The sequence below is a fragment of the Engystomops pustulosus genome, chromosome 1, assembly GCF_040894005.1.
Source record: "Engystomops pustulosus chromosome 1, aEngPut4.maternal, whole genome shotgun sequence".
Lineage (NCBI taxonomy): Eukaryota > Metazoa > Chordata > Amphibia > Anura > Leptodactylidae > Engystomops > Engystomops pustulosus.
This window is the reverse complement of record NC_092411.1, coordinates 80,770,181-80,790,674: the sequence shown is the minus strand read 5'-3', so window position 1 is coordinate 80,790,674 and position 20,494 is coordinate 80,770,181. Positions and strand designations below refer to the sequence as shown.

Genomic DNA, 20,494 nt, shown 5'->3' with positions numbered 1-20,494 from the left:
GCCTCGGGTCTTCAGGAGACCATGCGCTGCCATCTTTTTGAAGCCGCCAGCAGCTTTGCCGGTGGCGATGTGCGGGTTAACACTGATCGCGGGTGTTACGGGTAAGTCTTTGCTGCGATATGCAGCAAAGACTTACCGGCTATGGAGAGGGCTCAGCCCGTGAGCCCTCTCCATATACCCGCAGCCGACCTATGACGTGCTATTACGTCACGGGCCGTTAAAGGGTTAAATGCCCAGCAAGTTCAGTGGAACATAGTAGCATTGAGGTATTATTCTGGTAGATGAAAAAAATAATTAGTAGTAAGTAGCTAGAAGAACAGACTTACAGTGGAGAAAACATTTTATCATGTTCACCAAATATAAAATTTGAAAAATGCCAAAATGTTTACATCACAAACATTAGGTCATTTTTATCATTAGAAGTATAAGGACACAAACAGTTGCTATTAAATTAGCATTTTCATCTTCATCCTCCATAAAGAGAATATTTACAGTCTAGTCCTCTGGTCTTTTCAACATTCAGTGTCTATGCCAGACAGATAAAACACCACACAGTCACGTATGCGATCTCCACCCCACCACTCAGAAGAAGTCTGACGCTTTTCTCCGTTTAGGTAAATGCAGTAAGTTGTCAGTAATGGAGGTGGGGTCAGGTACAATAGGAGTCTGTGAAGCAGCACCTGGAGTGGGGGTGACCGTAGGCGTTAAGCGGGAACCTCCTGGGGATTTATACACATGTGATCCTGTGTGCGCAGGAGATGGGGTGTAGCTGGCCCTTAGAGCTTTATCCGTGTATTTACTTGACGTTCTATTCACCAAGCGCTGAAGAGCAGGAGACATGGACGGGCTGAGACCTTTAGGCGTCAAGCTGTAGATAAATAGAAAATGTGAGATGAAAAGTAGTCAAAATCAGAAGACAATCTGCCGGCACAAATGGTGATAATAGGCAACACCTACCTGGCCAGATTTTCCGTCACTCTCCTCAAAGCATCCTGCTTCTTTGCTCTATTCTTTGCGGCAGCTTCATTTGCCATTTTCAGACCCAATCTTTCTCTACGACCTGGCTCCAGGATCTGTAAAACAGTGACCACTCCATCAAAAAAATGAAATAGTATTTATACACCAGTATGAAAATGCTTAGATAGTTATACATGCAAGTCAGAGGAGAAGACAATCTGTATCCATGACCAAACACATTTAAAGGGGTTGTCTGGTCATTTACTGATTGGTGGAGTGTCCAGTGGTGGGATCCCACAGATCACAAGTAAGAGACTCCACTGAAATGTGGAAGAGGAAGGTGCGCAAGACCAGCTTCCCTATTCACAAGTAAGAGACTCCCAAATGAATAGAGAAGCTGGTCTTGCGCACCTTCCTCTTCCACATTTGAATGGTGGTTATGGAGATAACGGAGTGCAGTACTCAACTACTTCTGTCAGTGTTGTAGACAGTGAATGGAGCAGCAGCGTGCATGTCTGACCTGCCACTCCATTCATTTAGAGTACATCAGACCCCCCATTCTTGTGATCTGTGGGGATCCCACCATTCACCACTAGGATAACCCCTTTAAGAGGGCCTTTCTTGAACAACATATTCAGGGATGTATCATTGTAGTGTCAGTAGGAAATGTATCCACAAATCCAGTCAAGTCACAGGAACTGTCAAAAAAATCGAAAATCCACACCAAACATTTACGCCACACATACCAAAATAAAAGCACACATGAACTACATTAAAAGAGTACCGTACAAAAAACTGAAGTCAACTATATGGCATCCTTCCCCAGCCTCCAGTAATTGTGCACTGAGAGTTATGTGACTCATGAGAACCCTGGAACATTGGCAGCAGCAAATCACTCGCTGCTGCTGAAGTTTGTTCCTTCTCCCTCTTTCAGAAGGATGAGCCAAACCAGAGAACTATGCTCAGGACCTCCTCTTCACATCACAGCAATAAGGATTACTGCCATTGCTTATTCACTAGAAGAACTCTGACCACAATAGATTATACTTACTGTGTGTCCTAGGCATTACCTTAAATGATGGCCCAGATGTCTTCTCTGTATATGGGGTCTCTGACCCGTCCAGACGAAAAGGAGTACTCTCAACTTCACCCCAGGTCATAAGCGGGGAGTCCTCAACTCCTGTAACGTTGGAGAAGAATAAGTAAGTTGAAATAGAAAACAGTTTTGTAACAAGTAACAGAATACACACATAAACTCAGTGTTCAGACCTGGTGCTGGAGACGGGGTGGCTACAAATCCAAAGCCATTCACTTTTGGAGACTCTTGTGGTATGAGTTCCTTTCCATCAGGACCAACTTTCCCTTGTTTGTACTGCATACAAAAACAAAAGCACATACTACACTATCAATATGAGAACTACATAGACATAGTAGGGTAGACATTACAAGGCACGACAGGAGAACCGTACCTGTGCATTTAAGGCAGCCGCTTGTTGGAGCTGCGTTTTGCTCAAGGCTTGACTAAAGGGGTCTTTCTGGAAGCGAGTGTTTTTATGAACTACTTCCCGAGGTTTCTTAAATATATTATCATTGTCTGGTACACCTAGAAAGAAAAGCTGCAGTGAGAAAATGTATGTGCAAAGCCGAATCATAGAACATTTAGAGAGATTTCTTTACTGACCAATGGAATCTATTACTGCAAGACTGAATATTTCTCATATGATCCATTGTTTGATTAGAAATTGCAATCTGTAAAGTAGGACATTTATATTACATCAGTGGATGCTTCACTCTCGATACTCCTGAAAAACAGCTGTTTGAAGAGTTATACTGCACCATAAAGCAAAGTGTACCATTCAATGTTAACCAATCGCTGACTGGTTTTGCAGCCCAGCCCTGTTCATCTAGATTAGATTAGACTATAGTCAATTGCAATGCTAATATTTAGAGCCTCACAAATCTTATACAGACTGTCCCCGGGTTACGTACAAGATTTGTTCTGTAGGTTTGTTCTTAAAAGGAAACCTACCACCACGGATCTACTTATTAAGTTAGATCCGGTTGTAGGTTCCTCTAATGTATAGTAGTATAGCCCTTTTTAGGGCCAATTCTTTTGTGGCCCATAACTTTTATAAATTTTAATTTCCCCAAAATTGTAATTTTCTAAAGAGGCTACTGGGGCGTGGAGTAGCTGGAGTGTTCAGCCGGCGGCCGGCGTTCTGCGCATGCTACCAGGAGCTGCATGCTGAAGACGTCAGGGTAGGCGGAACGCATGAGGCTACCGGGGCGTGGAGTAGCCATGCCGTGTAGTCTCAGCTTCGGCTACTCAACGGCCCAGTAGCCTCTTTAAAAAATTTGAATATTGGGGGGGGGGGAATTAAAATTTGGCCACAAACATACATTAGAAAAACCTGCCACTGGATCTACCTTAATAGGTAGATTCATGGTGGTAGGTTTCCTTTAAGTTGAATTTGTATGCAAGTCAGAACTGTATATTTTATAATTGTAACTCCGGACAAAGTTTTTTTGGTCTCTGTGACAATTGGATTTTAAAACTTTTGGGTTGTCATAAGAACCAGGATTAACAATATAGCTTCATTGCAGACACCTGGGGCTAAAGTACAGTAAATTACCAATATCCGTTTGTAACTAGGGGTCGTATAGAGGACTTAGCCAAGAAACATGCGTCTTATGCCTTTGTTGGATACATACATACATACATACATACATACACTGAAAGAAGTTCGAAATTTTTTTTTATCTGACACACATTATAAGATTTGACAAGATTGATGTACAGTGCATTCACTGTGAATTTAGTGTCTGGTTACTTATCTCTTCTGCTGACTGCCAAACAATCCAAGGTGTACAAGAAGACACACAGACCAATGACAGTTCATTGCCATTACCCCAGATAATGTGAAGGGAGTTGTTTCTGCAGGCCTATCACTTGTTCAGGGTTTACCAGTACTAATATGCACAATGCTTTATAAATGTAACTAAAACATACCTTCTGGATAGTACATGAGGGAGTTGTGGGTTTTATACTCCCAGGTATCCAGACCGGCTTTCCCACTCTCAATAGCTTGCTGTTCAACCGAGGGGAGGGCCAGATTCTCTTGAAGTCGCTGGGGAGGGAGAGAGAAGTGGATAAATAAGAAAACATATGTCATAATATAGTAATATATAATGTTAAGGCACACAGTACTTTCTATGATAGAGACAAGAATAACTATTAAAAAAAATGGAAATGATAAAGACCTTGTACTGCAGTCTTTAACTTTGGTGCAGCACATGACTCTGTACCGCCGACCTCAGCTGGTATACAGAGGCTCAGTGATGATGTAATTAAGCTGTAGTGAATGGGGGAGATTCATTTGGGGAGATTTATCACCAAGCTTCTGAGGTAAAACTGTTCAAGTTGCCCATGGAAACCAGTAAGAGCTCAGCTTTAATTTGGTAGCCATGGGCAACTAGAACAGTTATGTCTTCTACACCAGTTGTCTGGCAGAGAAGGCACATAAATCCCATCTCCAACACTTTGTCTGAAAAAAGACTTCTTAGTTCCGACCTCTGTAGGTATATAGCAGTGACATCATATCAACAGCACACAATGGGGGAAATCCCTTAAAGGGGTGTTCCCATTTCAGCAAATAAATGTTATTGTTTGTATAATTAAAAGTTATTAAAGTTTCCAATATACCTTCTGTATCAATTCTTCACTCTTTTTTAGATCTCTGCTTGTTGTCATTCTATAGGAAGCTTCTATGTTTACTTCAGGGGACAGAAATCGGACCATGGTCACACAGGTGCACGAGTCGTTAGTATCACAGAGAGTAATCAGAGCTGTGTGATATAACGAGCTGTGCACCTGTGGGACCACGGTCAGATTTCTGTCCCCTGAAGTAAACATAGAAGCTTCCTATAGAATGACAGCAAGCAGAGATCTAGAAAACTGAAGATTTGATACAGAAGGTATATTGGAAACTTTAATAACTTTTAATTATACAAACAATAACATTTATTTGCTGAAATGGGAACACCCCTTTAAGGGATTTCCCCCATTGTGTGCTGTTGATATGATGTCACTGCTATATACCTACAGAGGCTGGTGGTGAGGGGAGGTGCAGCTCTGGACTGGAGGCAAGGACTAAAGTAGGTCTAACTCTTTATCTTTACACATAATTACAATCCCGGCAAACCTTTTAATGAAAAATTTTAAAGGACCAGTTATTATCAAAATTATTTGCCGCACTTCACCTAACATTAAACTTTATGAAAAAACCAAGTAGTTATATTATCTAGAACTGCTGGAAAGGTTAAAAGGAACATTGCTTCCAATATATGCCCTGAAGGATAAATACCATATTCAATAAATCTCGGATTGACGCAAAAACACACTGCTGTGAGGACATGCAACACATAATTATCACAAGTTGCTGCAGATTTGCAGGTGACTTGTCTACAACGATGTACAAGTGCAGCAAAGTAAGACTCCATCACATGGGGAGAGGAAATTTGCCTAATTACATGTCTGTTAACATTTGATTTTACAAAACAGTGTTAACACAATGTAAACGCATATGTAAACAGAAATGTAGTTAGGCAAATTTCCTCTCCTCAGCTCTTTTGTATTTCAAAATGCAATGTAAACACCTTGTGTGAACACAGACTGAGGGTGCAGTCACAAGTTGCAGTTTCATTGCATTTTGAAACACATTACAACAGCTGAGGAGAGGTGATTTGCTGTTAACATTTGTGTTTGCACAACACAATCTAAAAGCAATGTTAACATAATGTTAACATATATGTTAACAATGGGTTAACACATGCAGTAATATTGTAAATGCAAATGTTAACAGTAACGTAGTTAGGCAAATTACCTCTCCTCAGCTGTTTAATGCATTTTAAAACGCAATGAAAATGCAACCAAAATGCAATGCGTGACCATACCCTAAATCAGATTGTGGTAAACTGCAGTACAAAATATTTTAACCTTTTAAATGAAGCGACATCCTGCAGCATTCTCACTACGTCTGTCACAGCATTTAAGTTGCCTTAAAGTGTCAGAGGTCAAAATATTCCTTTCATTAACCAAAAGAAACATTCAGTAGGATCTGACAAATGGTAGCGAGGGATCACTGGAGAGCCACGCATGGAGGTTGATCTTAGCTTATAGGATTAAAACACTGTTCATTGATGATTTCTAGTTACCTGTTTATACTCTTCCTCTGCCTCATACAGCCAGGCGTTCTTGGCCCGCTCCTTCTCTTTTGCCACCTCCATTATCTGTTCAAAAGAGGCATTGTCCTCACTTGTGTGTCTTGCTAAAAAATTATCAAGGGTTGGAAGCTCCTGACCACCCTTTTCTGTTGTCCCGCCGTCACCTGCAAGATTTTATTTTTCAGTACAAGATATGTCAAATGTACAGCATAAAAACTGTGATTAGGACACTGTATTACAAAAATACTGTATATTATTTAAAAATAACAGTGTGCGGTGTTACCAGTACACACAATCCTAGCCACTCAGGATTGAGACCAGTGACTGATGTTGTATGAGGCTTTCCTATAGTCTAACCGGTAGAAAGACTTACCTTCTTCTTCTCCTTTGTGTTTAGTAGAAAATGAAGGTGTCCCAGGAACTCCAGCTGGAGTCTCAAAGGTGGCAGGTGTCACATCTGCAGAAAAAGATAATCATTGTCAGGATACATAAAGAGGTACAAGAGAAAAAGTTTGCGCCAATGTCTAAATTTCCGATCTCACCAAATTCTGGTCCAGGAATCTCCACTTATTATTCTGGGAAGAGGAGGAACCCAAGTGCCCAGAAATTGCATTAATGTCTGCACAAAAGCAATGTGGATAAATGCACACAGGACTTCCTCAGTGCTGCCCACAAGCTGCAGCCCATTCATGGTCCTTACTGATGGAGATTGCAGCTCCAATAGAAAGACAAGTGACTGGAGTTACTGAAAGCCGACCTCTGAAGCTCTGGTAACATAAGGGCTAGCAGCTGTGAGCTGCAGCAGATGACATTCGCCTTTCCAGTGGGTCCACATGACACAGGAGCAAGATACCACATTGGTTGTTAGCTGGTTCAGGTTGTCACACCGACAGCCCAATCCTGTACTGTGACTGGGGTGATATAAATGTCACAGCACCCCTAAATACATGGCTCATAGTGAGCGCCAAGGGGGCGATGTACATGCAGGGAAGATGCAATGTGCATTCTCTCCACATGTCTCTAGATACAGATACGATACTATATGATCACTGTTATGTGATCTGTATAAAAGAACAGCAGGGGATTCTTTCAGTCTTGTCCAGTGTCCTGGGGCGATGGCCCGGGTGCTTACTAGGAGATTCATACATACATCAAATTAACTTGGAACTTTGGGGGTTTATCTTTAGTAAGAAGATTTGTTTACTTTTTCTTGAAAGGTGGGAGTTGGGGTTGTTTTTTTTAACTTAGGCTACATTCACACGATGTATGCCGTAGTACGGCGGGCATACATCAGCGCCGGGGAGAGGAGGAGGGGGAGAGCGCCGCTAACCCTTGCCCCTCTCCATTAAGTAACATAGGCGCCATATGCTGTCGAAAGATAGGACATGTGATAGATAGCATGTGTGCTGCACTGTACTGCTCCCATACGGCACCGTGAGTCCATTGCTGTGTATGGGGGGACGTATATACGCCGTATATACATCCCTCATACGTTCGTGTGAATGTAGCCTTAGAGGATGATATCTGGCATCTGAGTCAGTTGGCTTTTTGCGTTGTACAAAAGTTGCACATTCTTTAGAACCCCTTTCTGATCTTTTACTTAAACTGGGAATTTTTATTTTCTTTTGAAACTCAGCATCAGCAGTATCTAGATTCCACAGAAAGACTCAGGCTCAGTGGATTTTGCTGGGCAGGTGAAATATATGTGAATTTTTGTGCAAATCTAGCAATGCGCCAAAAAAAGTCACAGATATAACAGAAACAAAAACAGAATAAATGAAGATAAATAACCCTCATTGTAGTCAAATGACTTAAAACATAGCTCCAATTTCATGATTTTTACTAAATTGTCATATGCGATTCCCCCTTTGCAGGTATTTAAGAAGTGTCTGCACCACAATTGTGTCGCACACGACTATTTTGTAGCGCAGCTGCAGTAGGCATTATGCAACACAAATTAGGGGGGTGTTCCGGTGCGCCAGATTTATCATGGAAAGTCTATTGCATGCCCTATGTTAAAAGGTGCACCACAGAAAAGTTGGTGCACTCTGTCGGGGCAGTGCAGAGGTCGCCTGAAATCCTGAATCTGGTGGACCCTGCATTATACACAAGCAAACTGTATGTAGTGCTTGTATATTCCCTTCCTAATTATTGGCATATTTTAGAGTTTAAAAATCCCTATCTACTGTAATCACAATGTAAGATATCTGGGATATTTTACTCACAAGGTAATGGGGATTCTCGAGAACATCTCCCGGAGGTGCCAATCTTTATTGCAATTTGTCTCATTTTTTCAAGGTCCCCAGACTCTTCTGCTTCTAAATATTCTTTCTGGGCCTGGAGCTTCTCCACATCTGGGAAGAAATCTCTCTGAATGATTTTTTGCAAGTTCTGTTGAAAAAAAAATATACAAGGAGGTTACCATAAAAATATACACTTAGAGTGCATTTAATGATTTACAAATATATAGATTGACAAGCAACAAAGAGATTCCTTGCAGTGACTTATCCCTCCCAAAGTGCAGGATAAGAACACATATTCAGGTTTGTGGGTGCAGTGTTTTAAGCTAAAACCAGGAGTGTATAAAAAAAAATGTACACCTGGTTTCAACATTAGAAAGTTTATTTAAAATATTGGAACATGTAGGAGGAATTACTGTCGGTTCTACAGCCACAAGGTAGGCAAATACACAGGGGATCACACAGCGTCTATGAAAACAGAGTATTAGGAAATACCCTCTATACAGCGACTGGCAACCACAGACAGCCAGGGATTTACCTGCACACAGTAAAGACAATGGTGCTCATTTACTTACCCGGTCCTGACGCGATCCAGCGGCGCGTTCTCTCTCGTGTGTCCGACTTCCTGCTGATGTCGCTGCTGCGCCGAGGTCCGCCGGAGTTCACCATCTTTTCCCCGGTGCATGTAAGTGCTTGATTTTGCGACACACTTAGTTTTTTAAATTCCGCGGTTCTGCCCGTTTTTCCCGTTGGCCACGGCCCCGATTTGTGTCGCGTGAAAGCCGGCGCTATTTCGCCAAAATCCGACCGCGTGCGCCAAACTCCCAGTGGAATTCTGAGCAAAACGGAAAAATAGGGGAAAGCCGACAAAAGTGCAGCCGCGGAGCCCTTAGTAAATGAGCCCCAATGTCTGGTTTTATTACATTGGTCCTACACCTGTGTTAGCTGAACACTTGTTTGGTAAAAGCTATAGAGTTGAGTATAGCCCACTAAACATCGGAATCTCCTAATCCTAAACCTAATCCCCCTTTGTGATAATAGTGGTTATCCTAACAAATGGTTTTTTATCCGTGTGTGCAGCATATATGTCAGCAGAGGCGATCACCTCCAGTGAGGTACACACAGTATTGTCTACAAGGCTGACTGAAGTGGGGTCTCCTCCGTCGTTGTAATATCAAGGCTATACCCAGCCCGTGCCTGCGCGGCTGTGCCCTGCCCTGTTCCAGGGGGGCTCAGACAGCCAGGACCCCCAGCAATCACAAGTACAGGGGTAACTTGTACCTCCAGATAGATGGACCAGACGTGTATAGCCACCCTATGAGAGAGTCCAGCGCTCAGCTCCCATCACATGACAGCGCTCCAGCTCTTCCATCATGTTTCTGCTGCTGATAGTCCCCCTCCATGTACACAGGTGTGAATACACACCTAATATTATGTGATAGACCCCTATAAGTCACTGGACACAGTAGTGAGCTGTAGCCGTGGCCCTGCTCTCACCTGGATGTACGTTTCCTCACACAACACTTTCTTCTTCGGCTTCTTGATATCAGCATTTCCCGGGCTCTCACCCGACACCACAAGAGCAGTGGATCCCGGTTTCTGTGGCACTAGCGCCCCTGAAAGCAGAGTCTCCTGTGCCGGAGCAGCCATCCTGGATTACGGCAGAGAAACGACACAACAAGCCTCACATAGCAAGAAAACACAGGACCTTCCCGAAAGCGGAAGTCGTAGAGAAATGAGCCTGCTGGGACGCCGTCTGCTTGCAGGGGATGTCGGGAAGTGTAGTCCGCTGTGTAGCGATCTATGCAAGAGGATGTTGAGGATATTTAGCTCATGTTTGTGGTTTCCAGGATTACTAACAGAGCTAATTTAAATGAATATGAGGTATTATTAGGTGGGGGAAGCTCTTGAGGGGACATTATTAGACCTGGGGCGCAATCAGGGGAAACAGTAAGGAGGTATAATTAGGTGAGGGGCTCCATAATCTGAGGGCATCATTTAGTGTGGGTACCACAATCGATGGGCAAGAATTATGAGGGGATTAGTGGGGACTACTTTCTGATTTTACTTTCAGTATTTATGACATTTACACTAGATATCCCATAAAACTCCTTCAATCCCAGACTCGGTGGAGAGCTGACATGCATGTATGGGCCAATGGATAAAATAAAGGGGGTCAACACTTTAAAAAAAAGTGAGTACTACCTCCTTTAGATATTTCATTAATACATGAGAATACTCCTTTAAAAGTCTGGGTTCCAGGTTCCCATAGCACTCTTTTAAGTAATAACCACCCCTTTTCACCCCCAAAAAGCAGTCATTTCTATTCCCATACAAACACTTTTTAAAGGACACCTGTCATCAGGTCTGTGTCACTATTTCTGTCACTACTACCTGTCGGAGCAGCTCACAAGGATCCATCCCAGACTTTATCTAGTCAATTCATACATTTATCGTTCTAAAATCACACAGGCTTCAGGGGGCGCCATCACCAGGAAGCACATAGAGGAGCCAGCACCAGGATTGTCACATCATTATACAGGCTGTCAGTCAAGTGTATAGGAGTATCTCATACACACACAGACTGTGGGGGGTGCATGCACCAGGAAGCACATGGAGGAGCCAGTACCAGGAGTGTCACATCATTATACAGGCTGTCAGTCATGTGTATATGAGTATCTCATACATAGATAGGCTGCAGGGGGCGCCAGCACAGGGAAGTATAGAGAGGCAGTACCAGGATTGTCACTTCATTATACAGGCTGTCAGTCATGTGTATAGGAGTACTGTGTATGCACACAGGCTGCAGGGGGCACTCCCACTCATGAATAAGCTGGACAGCTGAATATGGTAATGAATCATTGGACCTCTCTCAGTTCATTTACATACAGCTTTAGTACCTGAGTATTTAAGTTTACAGGCATGTACAGGCACAATGCTTTCTAATGGCAGTTTATGAAAATATATTTAGTTTTGGGGATTAATTTGCCTGACAGGTTCTCTTTAATCTTACTTGGCAGCATGCCAGAATGAGCAGCCAGTCAGAGGGGTGTTTCTTTTTTGGCCAAGTCCAACAACCCCTCGCATGATCACTCTCAGTTACTCCATTCATCCAATGTCATCCTCCTTGCCTGATTAGTTCCCACACCTGCGCACTTCTCGGCACTTGTCATGCACAGTCATCAGACGAGGAGGATGATGTCGTAGAGGGGAGGAGTATCTTGGACTGATAATCTGATAATGGGAGGAATGGTTGGGTGCCTGGCCTGCCACATTTACTATAGTCTTTGCCACTATATCAAAAGCCTCCACCAGTTCAGATATGTTCTACAAATCCAAACTGGTGAAGTTTGTGAATGCATTTACTAAGCGGCCAGAGCCTCTCCAGAAGGGGGAATTTTAAGCCTGGCGTTAAAACGGCAAGTCTTAATGAATTCCCCATAGTGTGTCCACTATATCTGTGGTACTAGTATTTTTTACGGGGACTTTCTGCATACTGTATTATAGTATTTGGGGGGAGATGCAGGAGTAGCATCAGGTTGCTCAAGATATTAGGGACAATGAGAAAGTGAAGAAGATAAGATGTCTGTGTGATAAACTCTACAGCAGTGGTTCTCAACCTGTGGGTCGCGACCCTGGCGGGGGTCGCACGATCAATACACAGGGGTCGCCTAAAGCCATCGGAGCCACGATTTTATTGCATTTTTTGGCACTAATACAATATTCTTGTATATGGTTTGGAGTCACCGCAACATGTGGGGTCACAGCATTAGAAAGGTTGAGAAGCACTGCTCTACAGGGATGACGTCTGCCTGGGATAAGAGACATGGTGATGGCAGTTCTTGCTTAGATGATAAGGTATAAGAATGACTACAACCCAAGCGCACTTCACCTGCAGTCACTGGATATATTGGTGAGATTCACAAACCTGTCTACACCAGAATGCTGGAGTAATTCACACATGAAAAACTTTTATTTGAGGGTTTTATACTATTTTTAAACAGTTTTCCAACTTGTCCAAAAAAGGGGCTTAACCAGTGTGCCAGAAAATTCAATCTGAGCTTCGTAAAATTATGACATAAACTAGACCAACCAATTGCTGGACTAAAGTACTACTCCACAGTTATCAGTATTATTATTTATAACCTACTCCAGATACATCATCCAACACGATTTATTTGGTGCAGAATAAGACTGTGGTGTCTGACTCTACACTGATCTATTCACTGACACTTTGATAGATCTCCCCCACCCCCCAATAGGTATGTATTGCACCTGTGTTTTCTGGAGCTTTATGTGATAAACACCTTTGTTTTTTGGTGCATGTGGGAGCAGTGTTTGTAGGAAAGTGAACATTACTGAAAATTCTGTACAAATATATTGTGGCCCATGCCCCATATCTTTTATGCATCTATATCTTGGCCAGTCAAAGCCAGAAATGAGTCCTAAAGAAAAATACTGATCCAAAGTACTGTCCAGAATGCTCAATTGTGAAACTGGTGTTATATTTTCTATTATTTTATGATTTAAAGCTGATTTTGGTTTTAGAAACTGCATCAACAAAATCAACACATATAACAGTGCTGTAACATGAAAACTATGTGAAAAACTAGCAGCACAGTATGTAATTCTGTAGTACATTTAGAGCCTGTGCACACAGTCTGTGTTAAACATGTTTTTGTGCTGAAAATCCAGTTTAAGGCTTCATACACACATGTACTTTTCTCAAGGTGAAAAAAGGGATCTGAAGTATGTTTTTATGGTCGGTACATTATCCACATTTATACCATTTGTGTGTGTGAAAGGGCTGTTAGCAGTAGTGGATTATAATATAGGTGGTTTGGCCGGCAGCCAAGTCTTCTAGGGCAAATACCCCATATCTAACCCCAACCCATTTAAAGTTTCATTTTCTGCAGCTCAAAACCTTAAATGTCCCCTTTTCTATGGCCCCCTTTATGTTTTCTGCTCAGCCCCCATAGTAATGTCCCCCAGCCCAGCCCCATAGTGCTAAGCCCTCAATAGTAATGTCCTCTTCCCAGCCCCCATAGTAATGTCCTCTTCCCAGCCCCCATAGTAATGTCCTCTTCCCAGCCCACATAGTAATGTCCACTGCCAAGCCACATAGTAATGTCCCCTTCCCTGCCTGCAATAGTAATGTCCACTGCCCAACCCCCATAGTAATGTTCCCTGCACAGCCTCCTTAAAAATAGAAAAAATGTATACTTACCTCCAATGCTCCTCTTCTCCCTGCAGCTGTACATAGAGGTAGTATCTGATTTTTTTTAATTGAGTTTCCCGCTCATCTTACTCCAAATAGTCCATTAAACTGGGGGGAATTTTTATGTTGTGTATGCTTGTTTTTTGGAATGCCCATACCTCCAAATTGTGCAACGTTTATTATTTGTCGGTGCCACAAAAACCTTGTCTTGTCTTCAACAGGCAGCAAAAAGGCTATTCTGGTCCATGAGTTGAATGCACTCCCAAAATGTGCTTTGCAACTGATATATGAAAAATACACATTTATCTTCATATAGCTCCAAATTCTTTACTCTATAGCTACACAGTGAAATACATTAAAAAACTAAACACTTATAAAGTAGGCAGAATATTTTGTACAAACATAAAGCTACCCTGACCAAGAGCTGTGTCTTGTAAACACTACAATGCAGAGAAGACAATGTAATGCCAGTTTAATGATTCCTGGTCCAGTCATTATGATTTCTCATAACAAGGATTGTCTCTGGTTTTGTTTCCTTGAAGTATGATAATGGATGCTGTGACTCTCTTTTGCCTTCTCCACTTTGCTCTTCGGTTTTTAAACCAAACCTGTACCACAGAAAGGAATGGTGTTACAGTAATACATCAATTTAGACCTGATATGTTTTATATCTGATCTTATATTTGTAAATGCAGTTCCCATTACTTCTAAATTGTTATTTACAATTTGTAAACTCTAAACCTATCACTATGAGGAACATAAAACACAAAGATTTATATAAATGCCACTAAATTTAAAGCATAACTCTGAAGTTATAATGATATTACCAAGTTTCTGTCAGGATCAGTGGTAGTAGATCCTTTGTACCACCACAGACAATGACATAAGCCGACACCTGGGACCGGAGTCTAAGTGGTACGTGGTTTTCACCAGAGCCCGCAGCAAAGCAGGTTGGACTTGTTGCGGCGTGTAACCACCAGGTCGTTCCACAGGTCTGGCTTTGTCCGCAGTGGCGGCCAAGGCAAAGTACAGAATCGAGAGGCAAACTCATGGTCAGGCAGTAGGTGAGGACTGGCGGCACCGCATCAGAATCAATAACGGAACCGGGGTCACAACTGGAATTCAGGAACACGGCAAAACGCATAATAATAATAATAATAATAATAATAATACTTTATTATCCCAAACGGGAACTTAAAGTGTCATGAAAAAGCTTTCTCACTGGCACTAGGCACAAAGATCCGGTGGGGAAAGGCCGGTTTTTAACAATTTCCTGGGAATGGCCAGCTAATTAGCGGTGCGCTGGCCCTCTAAATCTCTGAGTGCCAGTGCACGCCGAAGCAGGAATGCGGACAGGTAAAACAGGGAGGGGAGTCAGGGACCATGGGGAGGCACCCAGGGGCTAACCAAACACCAAGGGTTATCATTCGGTTTGTTTTTAACAGGGGAATCACATGGCAACGGGGGGAATCACATGGTTGCCATGTGATTCCCCCTTTAAAAACAAACAGAATGATGTCCGTATTGTTTTATTCCCCCTTTTCTTTCTAAAGTTATGGCATTGTTTTATCTGAAAGTGTTTGACAAAAATCTTTCTCAATTGTGGTGAAGTGGGTGGAGACTATCCTCTTCCTTTATCTGCCCTGAAGCTGAGTCCAATTCAATCTGTCCACAGATCTCAAGGATACATTGGGGCACATTAACTAAGGGTCGTGCAGCAGTTTTTTGTCAGACTTTGCATGTTCTTTTAGGTGCAAACTGCCTGCACAGGTATTTAATAAGTGCCTGCGCCACATTTGAGTCGCTCGTGACCTTTTTGTGGTGTGGCTGCACTATGCTTCACGCGGCATAAATTTCTGCACTGAAGGGGACGTTCCGATGCTCAGTCGGACTGTGCGCCAGATTTAACATGCAAAGTCCGACAGAAATGTGTTGTATGCCTTTAAATGTGTTAAAGGCGCACAAAAAAAAGTGTTGCACCAGATTCATACAGAACATGCACCAGAAATCCTGAATATGGCACACTCTGCACTATACACAGGTAAACTGCACATAGTGCAGTTTGCACTGTTCTTATTAAATTTGCCCCATTGTGTTCTTTCATTAAGGAATTTAGCAGCAAATCCAGTGAGATTCCTAAATTAATTTCACTCAACACTGCACAGTGTACATACTAGATGTATGTAGTGACTAGTCTGGCAGCTTTCATAACATGGAGGAGCAGGGAACATGTAATAGGTGGTAGAAATCAGAAGTAAACAGTTTCATGGAGTGTATGGACTGTGTAGTGTGAGCACTAAGGGTTAATTGCTTCTCTGCACAGAGGTTATAGTGTTGAGTACAAGGTGGGGAAAGGGTTGCAGCATGAGGTGAAGAGAAAGTTCAGTAGAATCAGAGACTGGGGTGGAGGGACTGATAGGTAACATGGTACTTCTCTATTATGTGTAGGATACATCTGTATCCACAGTTCTGAACACATTAAGCTCTGTTATACACACAGAGAGCACATCACCCCTCCTTTCTCCTCTGTGTGCAGGGAGCAGCAGCCCCTCCCCACCTGTGAGTCCATAGATTTTGTAGATATGTTTGTCAGCAAAACCAGGGGAAGCAGCTGCTTCAGGACCCGGCTAAACTGAGACAGATGGCAAAGAAACAGTTGAATATATGATATATTGCTGTAACAAAGATAATTAGCAAAGTTGTTCTACATCCCAAGAGCTATTGATTTGTGAAAATTTTTTTTTACAGTTGTGCTTTAATTCTAAGCCATGTGGTGTCCTTCATTTCACAAACATTTTCTCTCCTTGTACACCCTAGCATACCCACTCCACTATTGACTTCAACTAACTTACGCCACATACCTTATATACTCGAGTATAAGCCTAGTTTTTAAGCACAAAAATATGTGCTGAAACCCCAAACTCGGCTTATACTTGAGTAAACAAAATATAGGTTTTACCAGGTTTTTGTGGTAAAATTAGGGGCCTCGGCTTATACTTGGGTCGGCTTATACTCGAGTATATACGGTATATCAAGTGAATCCAAATGCTCAAGATTTATAATGTGCAACTTTTCAAAAAGTCTCCTTTATAAATCTCCCCATTTGGATTTATTTTCTCAGTCTTTAAGATCTAGCTTACCTCCACTCTCTCTTCTCTAAGATGGATCCGGCCAGCTAGCTGTTCCCGAGCAATGACATCTGGGTACTGGTTTTGGTGGAAAGTTTCCTCTAGAGCCTGTAACTGCTCCTCTGTGAATATTGTACGGTGGCGACGAGTTCTGCGCTGAATGACCGGCATACTATTCATTGCTTGAATCCCATTAGGGATGAGTTTTCCTCCATCTTCAGGGACTGTATGAATTATCTGTACAGGCCAGTTCAACTGAGAGTCTATGTTGTAGTAGGGAGAAAAAAGTTGTCAAAACTTTTAACAATAAGATACATTAAATGTCTTGTTTTCAATCTCTACTCTAACGTGATTAGTGAATTTACATGGACCTGCTGCTTCTACTGAGCAAAATAAAACCAGTGGTTGCAGATGCCTTGATTTTATCACTGGTGGCGGGGTTTACTACAACAGCTTCCGTGAGTACACTACACTTTGAAGTGGGCCACAGTGTACAATACTCATGTTCTGATACTGGCGCATGCATTGAAGCTGTAGGTAATTTCACTGCGTCCTTCTTAACAAAGTGATTCAGATAATCTAGGGAAGGATCTTGCTTAAAGGGCAATTCCCATTTCAGCAAATTAATGTTATTGTTTGTATTATAAAAAGTTATACATTTTTCCAATATGCTTTCTGTATTAATTCCTTATGGATTTTTAGATCTCTGCTTGCTGCTACTCTATACAAAGCTTCTATGTTTACTACCAGTAGACAGAAATCTGACCATGGTCACACAGGTGCACAGCTCATTAGTATCATAGAGAGTTAGAGCTGTGGGTTGTAATGAGCTGTGCACCTGTGTGACCATGGTCAGATTTCTGTCTATTGAAAGTTTACATAGAATCTTTCTATCTTATGACAGCAAGCAGAGCTCTAGCAAACCATGAGAGATTGATACAAAAAGTATATTAGAAAATGGTATAACTTTTTTTTATCATAAAAAAATTAACATTTATTTGTTTAAATTGGAATATCCCTTTAATAATAAGTACAGTGATAACCATAATATCACAATAATATAAGAAGAATGTATTAACATCCTTTTGCCACATAACAACTAAAAAAGAGCTAATTTTTTAGAAAATCCAAACAGAAAAACATAATAAAGGCGTTTCTTTGCTAGATCTACTTTCAATTAAAAACTTCAGCCAACAGAACAAAAAATAAAGGATTCTAATGCAGTTTTAAAAAATACTATAGGTACTCTATAGGTATATAGTAGCGATTTTCTGCAGGTGACCTGCCATACAGTAGTACAAATGGAAGCTGCTGTAGTAGGCATTTGACTTACAGGCAGTCGCTAGGTTGAGTACAGGATAGTTTCCATAGGTTTGTTCTTAAGTTGAATTTGTATGTAAGTCGGAACTGTATAGTTTATAATTGTAACCCCAGCCAGAATTTTTTTGGTCTCTGTGACTATTGGATTTTAAAAATGTTGGGTTGTCATAAGAACCAGAATTAACAATAAAGCTTCATTGCAGACACATTTTATAACTTCTACAGCAAATTATTATAGCTCAGGGATTACCAACATCCACAGGTCCGTTTGTAACTAAGGGTCGTCTGTAAGTCAGGTGTTCTGATGAAGGGATCTGCCTGTATTCTGCTAAAATATAACAGAGTGGCTAGCCATAAAATCTCTTTAACACTACAGTGACTTCCAAAACAACCTACACAGTAGTATTATGTCCCTCTAGTCACTATATAAAGGTATACTCACTGAACCATGCTGGATCCCGGTGCTGGTTGGAATGGGCACAGCAGCAACAGTTGCAGCCGGGTACAGCCGAGTCATTTTGACACATAGTCGCTTGGCATTGTCCACTTGGTGCCCATGTTGATTCAAGCTGGGAACTGTTTGACTTTTGTTTCATTTTAGCTGAAGGGAGAGATAGAATGCTTTCTATGGAGAAGGGACGCTGTGTCCTCTTTTTAACACTTTCCTTGCTGGATGACATACTGCAAATGCACCTCTGCCCAGTGTTGACTCTACACCGTCTCTCCCTGATATGATTGCTCACCTTCTAAAACATCTCATCTTGTACAAGAGACCCCCTTTACCTTTAATACTTTTAGCTTAAAGTATTTTCCTTTCATTCCTGGACTTGTCTGTATTTTAAATACCTTTATTTCTTTCCTACTAAAGCCGCCACTTTATAACTCAAACTATTTTATTGGAGAAAAAAAAAGCCTCCATAATCCCCGGACAGAAATGCTAAACCTCAGTGAATACGATAACTGGCCCTCTAATCTCAGGGGGTTTTGTTCACTCTGAGTTGTGCATCTGAGATCTCGTTAATCCGGGCAGAGCCTGAAAAAAAATAAAAATCTGCTTTTTACATCTGGGGAGCCAGGCAGATTGTCAGATGGGCATTGTGTACAGGAAAAAGGTCTGATATCAAAACTGCTTCCACACAACAGAGAGGGATTACCAGGAACAATTATCCCATCTTAGCTCAGGACCAAAATACCTGCAAAATCTGACAGACCTGTCATACTGAGTTCAATAACATATCACTGGAAAACGGTTGTCTCACATAGGAAGCTGCCCCGTGGAATCATAGCTGGACTTTGGATTTCATCCCTTTTCTATTTTATACATGTTTTGAAGTATATTTTTGGATGTAGCCTTTCATATTACAGAGATGCCCATTACTTTATATTTTTATTGATAGTCATGTTTAGGTTGATCTCCACCACACCATAATGCTATAAGTCATTTCTCGCTATACATCTTATACCATTATAAACATGGTGATGCCTAAAGTTCATCACAGTAGATTTTTTGAATTGTGTAAACAATTGCTTACATTTGTATGAACAACAGTGATAAATGGGATGTTGTGCTGTGGTGGCCTACGACAAAGCCAATTTTTATTCAGTCAGTTTCATGAATTTCCACCAATATTTTAAAACTCCACGTTTTTAAAAGAGGATTTCCACCTTAACTAAAGATCAAAAACAAATAAATTATATTTAACCCTTTCAGGACTAAGCCATTTCAGGGCTTTAGGACAAAGCCTGATTATTTAAATCTGCCCTGTTTCATTATAAGAGGGGATAACTTTGTATCGCTTTAACACATCCAGGGTGTTTTGAGATTGTTTTCTCGTTACACATTGTACTTCAAAGTAGTTGAAAATTTTGATGATATCTTTCGCGTTTAGTTAATAAACATGAATTTGGCAAAAATTTCTAAAAATTCTTCATTTTCAAAGTTTGTTAACCCTTTAACGACTTGGCTTTTTTTTAGTTTTTTCACTTCCATTTTTCACTCCCCACCTTCAAAAATCGATAACTTTTTTATTTTTACACATAAAGAGCTCTGTTATGGCTTATTTTCTGCGTAACAAATTGCACTTCGTAGTGACGGTATTCAATATTCCATGGCGCGTCCTGGGAAGCGGGAAAAAAATTCCAAATGCAGTGAAAATGGTGAAAAAACACATTTGCGACACTTTCTTGTGGGCTTGGATTTTACAGCTTTCACTGTGTGCCACAAATGACATGTCTAATTTATTCTTTGGGTCGGTATGATCACATGGATACCAAATTTGTATAGGTTTTATAATGTTTTCATACATTTAAAAAAATTAAAACCTCCTGTACAAAATTTTTTTTTTTTATTTTGCCATCTTCTGGCGGCAATAACTTTTTCATACTTTGGTGTACGGAGCTGTGGGTGG

At 41.4% G+C, this 20,494-nt stretch overlaps 2 protein-coding genes across 2 annotated transcripts; both read right to left on the bottom strand.

Moving 5' to 3' along the window:
• Positions 1 to 324: 324 nt before the first annotated feature.
• ESS2 (ess-2 splicing factor homolog) lies at positions 325 to 10,214 on the bottom strand. The gene is made up of 10 exons (XM_072144805.1): positions 9,918 to 10,214; positions 8,406 to 8,571; positions 6,554 to 6,637; positions 6,172 to 6,344; positions 3,968 to 4,085; positions 2,427 to 2,560; positions 2,227 to 2,329; positions 2,028 to 2,137; positions 958 to 1,073; positions 325 to 868 (listed from the first exon to the last, which is right to left on the bottom strand). The coding sequence occupies exons 1-10, from the start codon at positions 10,068 to 10,070 to the stop codon at positions 583 to 585; spliced, it is 1,443 nt and encodes a 480-aa protein (XP_072000906.1). The 5' UTR covers positions 10,071 to 10,214; the 3' UTR covers positions 325 to 582.
• Positions 10,215 to 13,962: 3,748 nt separating this feature from the next.
• LOC140076153 (homeobox protein goosecoid-2-like) lies at positions 13,963 to 19,127 on the bottom strand. The gene is made up of 3 exons (XM_072122694.1): positions 18,529 to 19,127; positions 16,779 to 17,029; positions 13,963 to 14,246 (listed from the first exon to the last, which is right to left on the bottom strand). Exons 1-3 carry the CDS (start codon positions 18,764 to 18,766, stop codon positions 14,133 to 14,135), a joined length of 603 nt encoding a protein of 200 aa, XP_071978795.1. The 5' UTR covers positions 18,767 to 19,127; the 3' UTR covers positions 13,963 to 14,132.
• Positions 19,128 to 20,494: the final 1,367 nt, after the last annotated feature.